The sequence below is a fragment of the Magallana gigas genome, chromosome 8 (assembly GCF_963853765.1).
Source record: "Magallana gigas chromosome 8, xbMagGiga1.1, whole genome shotgun sequence".
Classification (NCBI taxonomy): Eukaryota; Metazoa; Mollusca; class Bivalvia; order Ostreida; family Ostreidae; genus Magallana; species Magallana gigas.
This window is the reverse complement of record NC_088860.1, coordinates 12,449,191-12,462,390: the sequence shown is the minus strand read 5'-3', so window position 1 is coordinate 12,462,390 and position 13,200 is coordinate 12,449,191. Positions and strand designations below refer to the sequence as shown.

General features: G+C 32.3%; 2 protein-coding genes across 4 annotated transcripts in view; one reads left to right on the top strand and one right to left on the bottom strand.

Annotated features, from left to right (window-relative positions):
• LOC105328930 (serine/threonine-protein kinase 36) overlaps positions 1 to 3,932 on the bottom strand; it is a 44,817-nt gene extending 40,885 nt beyond the window's left edge. For 2 of the 3 annotated variants that reach the window (XM_034474502.2, XM_034474503.2), the window contains exons 1-7: positions 3,788 to 3,932; positions 2,074 to 2,164; positions 1,776 to 1,916; positions 1,309 to 1,566; positions 1,126 to 1,193; positions 550 to 776; positions 50 to 210 (exon numbers count right to left, since the gene is read on the bottom strand). In XM_034474502.2, the coding sequence (XP_034330393.2) occupies positions 50 to 210; positions 550 to 776; positions 1,126 to 1,193; positions 1,309 to 1,566; positions 1,776 to 1,916; positions 2,074 to 2,157 (939 nt within the window). In that variant the 5' untranslated portion in view covers positions 2,158 to 2,164; positions 3,788 to 3,932. The remainder of the gene's footprint in view (positions 1 to 49; positions 211 to 549; positions 777 to 1,125; positions 1,194 to 1,308; positions 1,567 to 1,775; positions 1,917 to 2,073; positions 2,165 to 3,787) is intronic. The other variant, XM_066068127.1, reaches the window with a different exon arrangement.
• A 207-nt stretch (positions 3,933 to 4,139) lies between these two features.
• LOC105328931 (GPN-loop GTPase 1) lies at positions 4,140 to 11,650 on the top strand. The gene is made up of 12 exons (XM_011430001.4): positions 4,140 to 4,307; positions 5,578 to 5,671; positions 6,141 to 6,180; positions 6,450 to 6,516; positions 7,391 to 7,428; positions 7,545 to 7,623; positions 8,322 to 8,462; positions 9,169 to 9,315; positions 9,885 to 9,967; positions 10,373 to 10,497; positions 10,671 to 10,757; positions 11,305 to 11,650. The coding sequence occupies exons 1-12, from the start codon at positions 4,155 to 4,157 to the stop codon at positions 11,427 to 11,429; spliced, it is 1,179 nt and encodes a 392-aa protein (XP_011428303.3). The 5' UTR covers positions 4,140 to 4,154; the 3' UTR covers positions 11,430 to 11,650.
• The last annotated feature ends 1,550 nt before the right edge of the window (positions 11,651 to 13,200 follow it).

The following is a 13,200-nucleotide window of genomic DNA, read 5'->3' as shown; positions in this document are numbered from 1 at the left end:
TTTCAAATACACAGCAGAGAGAAATTCTTTTTACATAAAAGCAACACACCTTTTTCTCTTCTTCCATGGCTTTTTTGCGAGCCTTGGCCAGAATTTTAGAGGTGCCTGGTGGATGAGCCTTTTCCTTGGACTGCTTTTCTTTCAGAATCATCATGGAGGCTGAAAGAGGCTGGGTGAAGGGGCTCTGTAAGTGAGTATCTTCTTCTCGTACTACAAGGAAAATCAACCCATGTCTTTATTTCAATTAAACATGGAATTTTTCCTTCTTAATTATCTATCTTGCATTTTGCTTACAGATAGAGATCAAATTAAAAAGCGCATCATGGTGTAAGTTTTTAATCTTTTTTCAAAACTTGCTTGCACATTGATACAATCATGTTATCATAAACAAGTAAATTTACACAATTTAACTAATAAATAAAATTTCAACTTGCATAATTACATGTGTTAATGTCAAATTTATCAGAACAAAAATTGTTAAATATTGTCAAAAGTATGGTAAATTTTCCTCGATAACACTTTTCACAATAAACAAAATTATGATCCTACCATGAACACCTTCAGCAACAAAAGGATGATGTAGGAGATCAGGCCAAGCCAAGCGAGATCTGGGGTTCTTGGTCAAGAGACCCTGGAGAAAGTCCTTGAATACAGGGGTCATGTTCTTGGGCCACTTAACTGGGTCCTTAATGATCAGGCTCACTAACTGGAAGATACTGTTGGTGTAGAAGGGAGGGGTGCCTGTAAAGAGCTCGTACAAGATGCAACCAAGGGCCCTGAAGGATAAAAGCAGTATATTTGTTAATAGTCTTTTATGTTTGCTCCATTACGTAAGAGAGAAAAATAAAGATCAGGGCTGCGTTTTACAAAGGAACTTACGACTTACAACCAAATTAATGAATGCTAATTAATCCCTAACTAATCAATGCTTTATTCGAATGGTTGTAAAATATATTATGAAAAATAAAATAGTTGTAAATAAATGGTTTTAGTTAAAAATTTTTTTTTATTAAAGACCATTCTATGAGACTAAAAACATTTACGACTTTGTCGTAAGTTCTTTTGTAAAACGCAGTCCAGATATCTATTTGTATATAATTTATCACATGATGTTTACATCATTACCATAAATCTGCAGTGTGATCATATGGTTTTTCTTCCACTAGTTCTGGGGACATGTATAATGGAGTGCCCTTTAAAAAAGAAAACACTTTGAACTTTGACGAAAATATAACTAATACATACATAGACGTAGCAATTTCATGTCGTTTACATGTAGTGAATAAATAGAGTTTGTCAAATTTGTACCTTTATAGAGGTCAGCACAAGAGTATTGAAACTCATGGCTCTAGCGAATCCAAAATCACAGAGCTTGACAATGCCGGACTTGCCAAGGAGGATGTTTTGAGGTTTCATGTCCCTGTGAAGGATTCGGTGGGAGTGTAGGTAATAGAGAGCAGACACAAGCTGGCAGGCAATCTGCTGAACCTGCTCTTCTGGAAGGCTTCCATCATCCTCAAGAATTTGAAATAATTCCCCCTCTGCATAATCAGTCACCACCACAACCTAGAAGTAATCATTCTAGAAAAATTATAATAATTGCTTGACTTCTACAAAGTCTACAAGGTACATTTACATTAATCAAATCAGGTTAATATGTCAAAATTGCTTTATAACTATATAAGATTAAGTATTATGTTTAGTTCATCTAATATAATTCATTATTTTACATTTTATTAGTCTTAAAGTTAAAATGCTGTCTTATGTCATATAACCTCTTTTCCAGTTTCAAAGCTATCCAACATTTCAATGATGTTTTCATGATGTAAATTTCTCATAATATCTATCTCTCTTCTCAGATTTCTTAGCTCTTTTTCTGGTTTTCCAACCTTTGGAATAAATTTCAAGGCAACAACCTGTAATTGAGATAAAAAAAAAATTATGATAATCATTTGATAATAAATTTTGAATTTATCTTAATCACGATATTTGAATGAAACCCTATGATTATATAATTATCATCATGCATGATTAAACCAAGGTAATACATGTTCTCAACCAAGTACATCTTACTTGTGAGGAATACTTTTTGCGCCCCTTGTACACCTTCCCAAAGGAACCTTCGCCAATAATTTCTAGCACATGATAATTTTCCATTTTCAAGCTGAAATTTATACAAAGTCATACATGTACACTAAATAAAAATAGTCATGTAGCAGAATGTTATATTTTTCAATATATTTAACAACAATTTAAACACAATAAACAATTTTTCTTGTATTAACAGTTGTTAAATGAGATTAAATCCACTTTAACAAGACCTTGAACTTTTGGTAGGACATAATTATCTATTTCTTGCATCAAAACTAGTTAAAATGATGCTGGTTTCAATTGAAATATGCATAAATTTCGTAGTAACAATCTTTTCAAAGTGTTATTCAATACCTTAAACATGTTATTCAATTCCTTTAGTTCGTCATATTATCATCTGGGTACTTGTCATTTATGATGCAAATCCCTTACTGGCATATGACCAGTTCTCGCCAAGGACCATTTCTCAAGAACTACATTAAACTTAACCAACTGACTCATACTCAAACAGACTTGCAATCAAATAATTTGGGTGAAAAATGACTTCCGTTATACTGTTATGCCTGCCTCCAAAGAGTAAGAAGAAATTATAAATATGTCAGTCAATATAATTTTTCAGTTTTTAAGATAAGATTGCATGCGAATCAATAGTCCGAAATATCTGACGTTTTTCTGGCTTTTTTAACGATTTTGATATTTACTTGCCAGGAAAACGTCAGAACCGGCGCCATTACGAAAACTGGAAATTTCGCCGCCTCCAATTGGAGGCGGCATTTTCGGCCCGATTTTAAATACTTGCGAATTGTATCAAATATTTAACTCACAACTTAACAATAAAAATCTGACTTTACTACTCACTCATATTGCTCAAAATTAAATATGACTCCGTATTTTGATAATAGAAGCACACAATTACAGTCAACCGTATTTTCGCTGTCTTTTGAGATAACGAGTCACGTGACTCAAATCTCGCCGGACAGTTCGATAAAAATGTGTTGAACAGACGGTTAGTAGAGTAAACAAACCCATTAAAGCAATATGAGTGAGTAGTAAAGTCATTTTTTTATTGTTAATTTGTGAGTTAAATATTTGATACAATTCGCAAGTATTTAAAATCGGGCTGAGAATGCCGCCTCCAGTTGAAGGCGGCGAAATTTCCAGTTTTCGTAATGGCGGCAGTTCTGACGTTTTTCCTGGCAATTAAATATCAAAATCGTTAAAAAAGCCAGAAAAACGTCAGATATTTCGGACTAGCGTATCAAATGTTGATCAGGAAACTCTTTTGCAAACTTAAAGGATGACTTCACTTGATTTCTTTCTCAACAGTGCATGATGTTGCATAATTTTATCGATTAACACATAAAATTATTTACAAAAAAAAGAAATAACAATGCACTGGCTAGAAATGGTCCTTGGCAAGAACTGCTTATTCGCCAGTATATTTTTAAAATTTTTGATTGTTTGGATTGAAACTTAAAAGCAATAGCCAAAGAGTCATTTTTAAACAGAAGCTAGACTGCTTTTATTCTGTATAGTGGATTAACATAGCTCTGGCACATGAAATACAGGAAAAACCAATTTCCAATACACTATTGTGACAATGGTGAGTGCATGCCTTTGATGAAAACTCGTCTCAACAAGTGTGACCTGTTTGCTTCAAATATTACAACTGAATCGCCATATAAATATGAATTACCTAGGGGGTTATGTAGAAAAAAGCACCCTCGAATAAGTCGATTTACAGTTGTCTTGAAGTCGTGTCACATTACTTAGCTTTGTTTACATCGCATCGTCTGTTGCCAGTTTATAGTCGCCGCTATAAATTACAGGTACGCATGCGTCACATTCTATGTTAAATATTTTATGTATGTCGATTCCGAGCAAAAAGTATAACAGAAGTTGTTTTTTTAAAGCGTACATTTCTATGACTTGTTATTAAAAAATTATTTTTAAAGCAATATCAATCAGTTTCTTTTTACAAATATAACACAACAAAATGCGATGGAAAATTATACGAATAAAATAAAAATTACATCGGGTGCAAAATACAAGATATTCTGTATATGTCAACAACAATGGCTGAGGCACCAGCACCACATGCTGAATCGGGAAATTCACCATCAGTTTGCTCTGACCAGAAAGCGGGACAGTCAAAACAACCAACATGTATTTTAGTGCTTGGTATGGCAGGGTCAGGCAAGACAACTTTTGTTCAGGTACTTCAAACAAGTAATGATCTTCATTCATGATCAGTTGTTGTTATTTTTTCAAATTCATCAGTTCATACAGAGACATAATCTAACATATTATTTATGTCTCTGGTTCATAAAACGATATGGATTCTTAATCAAAATATGTCTGCCTTGCTGTATTTATAGCTGGTGCAGTGCATAGCGTGAAAAGTGTCAACCATCTCTAAAATAGTAATTTTGGTTGAGAGATTACTGTATTGGCTGTTATTTATGTCTCTGCCTGTCTGCATATATAGATGTAACTTGCATAGTTTGTTTTTGTATTATCACAAAATACATTACAATATATGAATTACAATACAAATGATACAGTTAATCGATCATTATATCAATTTTATTGTAAGGAATACAATGCCATACAAGCTTTTTCTGAGATATCATATACTGTAAATTCCTAATTAAATGCGAGGAATTTATATCCGCATAAAATCGCGAGAGGCATCCCTTGCGGATTTTAAATTCTCGCCATTATTTTCTGAGAGTTGGGACCTATAAGAAATATGGATAAATGTCCTGCGTTCGCGATTTTATATTCTCGCGATTTGACAGAAAACAGTAGGATTGCAGAAATAAGTACTCACGTAATATAAGGAATTTACAGTACCTTATAGCACCTGTTAACCATTTTCTCTACAACAAACTTGTCAATTTATTGTCCAATACATGTTAGATACATGTAACTATATTTAGCTTTGTAACTTGAATACTGTAGTTTAATCCGCACTTTTCGAAAGTCGTTTCCCTTTGTGGGGTCAACCCAAACATCAAAAGGGAAGACATAACTTTTCTTTTCTCTATGCAACCAAATATTTGGGCATCCTATGATGAAATCTCTTTGAATTTGATTTATTCCTTCAGTGTTTGGGTTGCCCCTTCCTGGGGCAAACTGATTCACAGTGAAAACAGATTTTTAGCATCAAATGACACAGATAAAAACCTCAAAACTGCAGAGACTACTGCGAGAAAATCGTTTTTTTTTCTGCAAAGATGCAGGTCAAAGGACATAACTTTTGTAAAGTGTGAATTGGTCTTTTACCAACCAATCAAGTTTTGATCTACCTGAAGTAGCTTTATTATTGAACTATTTTATTTCAGTTTTTGTATGTTTGCTTTATTATTATTGAAAACATGCAGACAAAAATACATTTTTTTAAAAGCAACTCTCTGACAGGTATAACATAGCAGGTAAACAACATAACATGTAAATTAATCTTTTTATTTCTATACTCAAAAGAGAATCACATCACACCTTCATGCTAAGAAGAAGCCGCCTTATGTCATTAACCTTGATCCAGCTGTCCACGAAGTTCCCTATCCAGCAAATATTGGTAAAGTAATCCTCCTGTAGATAATTTATAATCCTTAGTATGATGGATTCTATTAACGAAAATGGATTTAAAATGTAATTAGGAAAAAATTTAAAGAAAATTATCAACAATTTGGATGTGATGGGATGAATATTTAGCATTCATATACTTAAACTCCTCAAATTTGGTAGTTTGATTTGTCAAAGCCACTGCACTGCTTTATGTATTAAAATATCAAAAACTGCACAGTATGCAAATTGATAGTAATACCACAGGACTTTGACCAAGACATTTATCAAATATCAGGGAAATTTTGATAGAAATCTGAACCACTGCTTCATCGTGAAATTTTAACTAAAAATCTTGAATCTTACTTTTCTCTCGGTATCTACTCAGCCCAATTATGCTATGGAAGAATAAATTTTTAGCATGTTATTTATTGCTGAAATGATATTAAATTATTGCTACATAAGTGGTTTTGTAATTTCAGATATCAGAGACACAGTCAACTACAAGGAGGTTATGAAACAGTATCCTTTTGGATTTTTTTTACTTTTGTTAATATTGCTAAAGATTGAAACAATCAGATATTATAAACCATAATTCAGATTATTTCAATATGAATTGCAGATTAATGAATCTGTTATCATGGTAACATTTTCATTTGTACCGGTATATACTTGTAGGTAATGATGAAAATTGTCTTGAAGAGATATGAAGTATTTAATCTTTTCCTTTTATTTAAATAGTTAGTGCAAATATGAAATTAAGCCTTTTAAACCTTAACCCTTACAAAAAGATATTCTCTAGGACCAAATGGTGGAATTGTTACATCTCTCAATCTGTTTGCAACAAGATTTGACCAGGTATACATAATACATATCTATCGTACTACTTATATATATCTACATGTAGGAAAAGAACATATAGAGTACTACACTATTGCTTTGATTTCTGATAAAGAAATTCTATATAGGGGAAAAGAAATGCCTTCTTCTATATATTTGATGCTTTAAATACATTTATCATCTCTGTCTTTCCCAAATGATAGGGTTTGTGTGTGTGTTTGTGTGTGTGGGGGGGGGAGGGGGGGGGGGGGGTCAGGATTGATTGATTGAGCATTTTGATTTAGATTTAGGTTATCCTTTTCTTTACAATGTGCACATGCCTGGTACAATATTCATACTATACACACTTTTATACTATTAAATTAATCTTTGATTTTTATGTCCCCCTTCGAAGAAGAGAGGGCATATTACTTTGCTGCTGTCTGTTGGTCTGTCGCTCAGTCCACCAACAGTTTCCGTTCATTTTCTTCGCAGTGGATGCACATATTGAAATGAAATTTTGTATACAGGTTTATCATTATAATATCTAGGTCAAGATTGATTTTTGGTTCAATCAAGCATTTTTTTGACAGAGTTATGCCCCTTGGACATAGAAAATTTCAATTATTTGCAGTTTCCATTCATTTTCTTCGTAGATGTTTCCTAGGGAGGGGGCATAAGTGTTTTACAAACATCTCCTTTTTTTTGGGTGGGGGGGGGGGGGCTTGATCCCTATCCTCTAATTTCTAAATTGTTGATCCACAGGATTATAACATTAATTCATATGTGATTTGGAAATCTTAGGATTTACTTCCAATTTCTTTTAAAGATGTACTCAAACCAGGTACAAAATTTTATCGTATTATCATGATTATTGTTTACATATATTTGTATTATAATTTTACTCATGAAGGTTATGCAGTTCATTGAACAGAAGACAGGGCAAACTGAGTAAGTACCGGTATTCATTCGCAGATTTTTAAAGCAAGTTAATAGACAAGATATATATTGTGCATTTGCAGATTTACTTATTTTGTTATCTTTTATCCATGATCTTTGACTTCAAGGTATGTGATTTTGGACACACCTGGTCAGATAGAGGTGTTCACTTGGTCAGCATCAGGAACTATCATTACAGAAACCCTGGTGAGAAAGTTATACTATGTGTCTTATCTCTATAAATGATTGCATCTATTCCAACAATATGTAATGATTCCAAAGCTGGTCATGTTTACTTTCAGTGAAATGTAATACATATAGCCTCTAGGAGCAATGCATAAATTTTTCATTTGCCAATGAGCTATACTTACTAGAATCAAATCCTGAAAGGCTCTATATCCTACCAAAATTTAGCACAAATTGGATTTGTTTTCTGAAAAAATGCCCCTGTTCATAGAAATATAAAAGGCATGCCATGGAATTTCTAAATGTTTGGAAAAGCTAATTGATACTTGTTTCAGACAGTTTAACTTCTTTACTTCAACTGTTAATTGAAATTTGGGAACTTTGTTAATCCAACATGTCATATACACTGTATTCTAGCTGAACTAGATGGTCACACTTAATATGAATAGTGTCCAGCAAGTTTTGGAACTTTTTTTTTTCAAAACCAATTCTTTGTTTTTCTATCAACGTCTTGTTAATTCTAAAAATTGCTTTCAGGGAAATCTAGTTTTGAAGTCTCTTGAGTTTTCTTTTTCACAATTTACTGAGGATGTTAATTTATGGGTAATATAGGTTCAAATGAAGTCAATGGAAGTTAAATTACCATTATCATTATTATCGTTAATTCCACAGTACATGTTTATATATATCCATATCCAATGAGTTGTAACATGTTTTAGGCCTCCACCTTTCCGACCATTGTGGTGTACGTAATGGACACATCTCGCAGCATCAATCCAGTGACCTTCATGTCCAACATGCTGTATGCCTGCAGCATTATGTACAAGGCCAAGCTTCCTTTTATTGTAGCCATGAACAAGGTAATTCATCTCTAACAGATTATAGTTTTAGGTACACATACTGATAAATGTACCTTTGAGATTAAACTACTGCAGATACATGTACCGTACCTTATAAAATGTGATACTGATCAATTTCTGATCTACTGATAAATGTAACTTTGAGGTTCAACTACTGCAGATACATGTACCTTATAAAATGTGAGGATTTAATATTGGCGAAAAATTGCAAAAAGCACCTGTAGAAGATTTTGAAATTTCATTTATCTTTTTTGGGCAGATGTAAATTTATATGAAAACATGCGAACAATTAGACACCTGCTATTTGATATTTTTGCGTTTTGATACAAAATGACAGAATAACTCTTTAAAATATAGAATCTACGGTACTTTGCAAATGATGACCACAGTTACATGTATTTTTAAAAGTGTTATTTACAGTAAAAATTTTGGGGTAATTTCATAAAGTTGCCAATGTCAAAGGGATTAACATTAATAGCTCAAGTTTTTTTGTAATTTAAAGTGTAAGTTATTAGATAAATCTTATTTTAAAAGTGTTAATATCTTCAACTGCAATTCTTTATTTTTACCTCACTTAATTAACTACTTCAAGAATATATGTTTATTCATTAAAACACTGTTTTAAGTTTTCTTTTGTAATACTATTGATTTTTTTCAGTGTCATAATACAATACCGAGTATGATTTGATTGCCTTGTGTATTGTAGGTGGACATCATCAGTAACAAATTTGCCGTGGAGTGGATGACAGACTTTGAGGTTTTCCAGGAAGCTCTGGAGTCGGAAACGTCGTACGTGACAAACCTGACACGGTCGATGAGTCTTGTGTTGGATGAATTCTATGCAGGGCTCAAGGTATTAAATGTATTCACTCTGGTTAGAAATATTAGATGTTTTCTGTGCACCAATGCTTGTTTTTCATGTATAGTATGTGCATGTAGTTTCAATGTACATGCAGTACTGATATCTACTGCAAACAATGATTTTTTTTACATTGTCAAATTTTGCAATTTTCTTGCAAGGAAGTTTACACATAAAGGCCAGATATTTTTGTAGAAGTCTTGAAAGTAAAGATTCCAAAAATAACATTCATGATACAGTGTGCAATATACATTGTACATGACTTTATATAATTCTTTTTTTTTTAGCTTAATAAATTCTGTTAAATTCTAGTCATCATAAAATTTTCAGATTTTTTACTTTTCAAACATTTTCTTGGTCACAGATTTTTGATATTCATTAAATAACACATAATTTGTAAATATATATGTATTTCAACTTTTAATCTCATTAATAAAATCACTATCTTATGTGGAAAACAGTCTCTCAAAAAATATTGGCAAAAAGAAAATTATCAATGAACAGAATGACAAAGAAATAATAACATTTCCTACCAATTAGATATCTTATGTTTTTTTCTTTAGAATGTTGGTGTGTCTGCAATGACAGGAGAAGGTATCCCACAATTCTTTGATCTTGTACAGGAAGGAGTTGTTGAATATGAAAAGTAGGTTTTTGAAGAGGGATCATTGGTTAAAAATCTCATACCATCTCAAATTTCAGATATCTCAAATTAATTTTATCACTTTTTATATTTCTTGTTTTGTACCCCCAAGGTTTACAGATAGAAAACACACATGTAGATTAAAATCATGAATAATTGTTATTATATGAATTTTTCCTATTTTAACCCAACCAATAAACCCTTTTTGATAGCCATATAATTAAGAAGCAAAAGGTCCCAATGTCATTTCAATGCTTGTAAGCAAGAAATGTTTGCTTTCATTACAATTACAGTGTATTATTATCATCTATGACATGAGTGATATTTTATACAGTTTATTGGTGCAAACGTGATATATATTTTAGAATGTGCACGTTTTCATAAGCATTGCACATTTATTCTAAATAGAGATTACCGTGCTGAGTATGAAAAACTGAAAGCAGAGAAAGAACAAAAAGAGAGATCAAGACAAAAAGATCAGATGTCAAGGTTACAGAATGATGTAAACTTAGGAGGTCAAGGTGACATGGAAGGTACCTAGTTGCTAGTGCAGCAAATTGGTTAAAAAATTGCCTCAAGATAACACAAATTTCAGCTGTTGTATTAAATTAAAAAAAAATCTTGACTCTGGATTCGGGTGAAACAAATAGTTTTTATCAGTTGTATACACCTGGTATTGAACAATTGTTTTTATTACTCCTTTTAGTGGATAAGAGGTTGAAAGGAATGGTTATCACTCCAGGTCAAAATGAAAGTGATAGTGATGAAGATTTCAGGAATGAACCAGAAGAGGGTAAGTAAGGTCAAGGTTATTTAAAGGTTTTAATGTCACACAACATGTCCTGCCATTATAAATTATTGTTGAAATGTCAGTATTTACTCAGTTTATCCAATTTTTCGACAATTAAATGCAGGACAACAGGTGCAAACTTCTTCACCAGTCTGCAACTTCTGGTTTTTTTTAACCTATAACAAAATAATGGTTAAATAATTTAAACAAGTTTTAACACATTCACATAGAGTTATGCATGTATCTGAAACATATATACTTCACAAAGTGTGTTTTTCTTAATAGATTCAAGTAATTATTTAAACCATTTGCATGCATTGGGATGAAATTTGTGAAACTTTAGTGAGTGTAAAACTCATTTTAAAAAGATATGTTAACAATATTCAATAAGTGTATCGAACAATCCTCTAAAACTTGGCCAAAACACTACATGTGTAGAACTTAGATTTGAAATTTTATCAACATACATGTACTCTTCTAATCAGTTCTTATCTATTCTGATATTCTTGGACAATCATATATTTAGGTTTACATACTTTATCTATTACAGATGAGGAAGAGCAGAGAGAATATGAATCCTTTAAAAGATTCATCAAACTACAAAAAGACAGACAACAACAAAAATATGAGGCCATTCAAGGGATCACAGAGGCCACTCAAGGGGACAAAACATAACAAAAGTCCCATTCTATTCTGTACCAAACTTGTTTTTGAAGTTGTTTTGTATTTTGTTAATTTGTAAACATGACACACAGTGAAAGAAGGATTGACACCAAAAAGAAAAGGCAGCCGTGACGAGCATACACATGTATTTGTTTTATACTTTCTTTCTGTAACTGTTCTTGATTTTGATAACTACTGTATGTCAGTAAATGAATAAATGCAAATGAATTCTCTTCATTTTATCCATCACAAGTACCTACCTGATATCATTAGCTCACCTGAGCTGAAAGCTCAAGTGAGCTTTTCTGATTATTTTTTTGTCTGGTATCCATCTGTCGGTATATATGTCCATCTGCAAGCTATTTACTTTAAAAAAAATTTTCAAGAACCACTTGGCCAATATCAACCGAACTTGCCAAAAACATCCTTAGGTAAAGGGAATTTAAGGGCGTTTAAATAAATTAAAGAGCCTTACCCTGCATGCAGTTTAAGAGGAGATAAATCATCGAAAAATTATTAGCATGTTTTAAAAATCTTCTTAAGGTCAAGATCTAGTAAATGATTCCAGGGAGTATTTTTTTGGTGCTAGAACCATTATGACGTCATAATTGATTTGAAGAATCCTCTCCCGTACTTTATGGCATTTCAGGAATTATGTAGAAAATTCAACAATTTCTTGACAGTCTATGTTAAATCATGGGGAAAAGTAATCCCGAGACCTTTATTCAATTTGACATCATTTTAAAGAGCTGCAGGTCAAGAGCTTGTTTAATTTTGTTTATGGGGAGACTGTTGGCATTCTAGATATATTTTATTAGTAAAAAATGAACAAAACTCCGAAATTTGTTTCTCAATTTCTTGATATTCCATTGAAAATGACAGTTTAAAACATGATTTTACATTGTGTTTATCAAAAGTTTTAGCCCCGGTTCACCCTATCAAACAAAGCTATTGTTATGAAGCATCATTGAAAGAATTTACATCTTAAATTTTAAGAACCTGTAGGCTATTCATTCATTAACTAGATCTTGACCTTAAAAACCAAGAAAAAGCATCCTAAGGTAGTGTTAATTCTATTTTGTTTAGATAATGATTTCGGAGGGTAGTGTGCATGGGGCCATAATTGGGAGGGGTGCATTTTACATTGGAATAACTGTGTTCCTTGAAAGGGTGAAAGCTTGTGTGAAAGCATCCTCAGGTAGTGTAGATTTCATTTTTTTAAAGTCATGATCCCTAGGGGAAAGATTAGGCCATAATGGGAATGATTGAGTTACTACATAGGGATTATTAGAAAGAATTCTTTAAAATCTTTTTCTCAAATACCATTTGGCCAGAAAAGCTGAAGCTTGTGTGGAAGCTTTCTCAGATAGTGTGGATTTAAGTTTGTTCTATAAAGTTTGGGTAGATATTTTGTATCTGATACTTTTTAAAACTGATTTGATCAGAATTATCATATGGTTATTATTGCTCAGATGAGCCATGTTGCCCTTGGGACTCTTGTTTTGGTTTGTGGAAGACAAGGCATTACTAGATTCATCACCGTGCTACACCATATTAGATACAAAGCTTAGGCAAACAAATTCAATTACGTAAGATGTTTTTGCTTGCTGAGACGAAATATAGGCGAGTTGAAGGAGGTTAAAGACTTTGGAGCAAGAAAAAAACCTAAAAAACCAAAAACAAAAACAAAATCAATAGAAATATCCAAATATTGTTCAAAAATGATTTTTCAGAACAACATGAGTATATTATAATACACAAACTATCTGGAAGTTTAGTCATC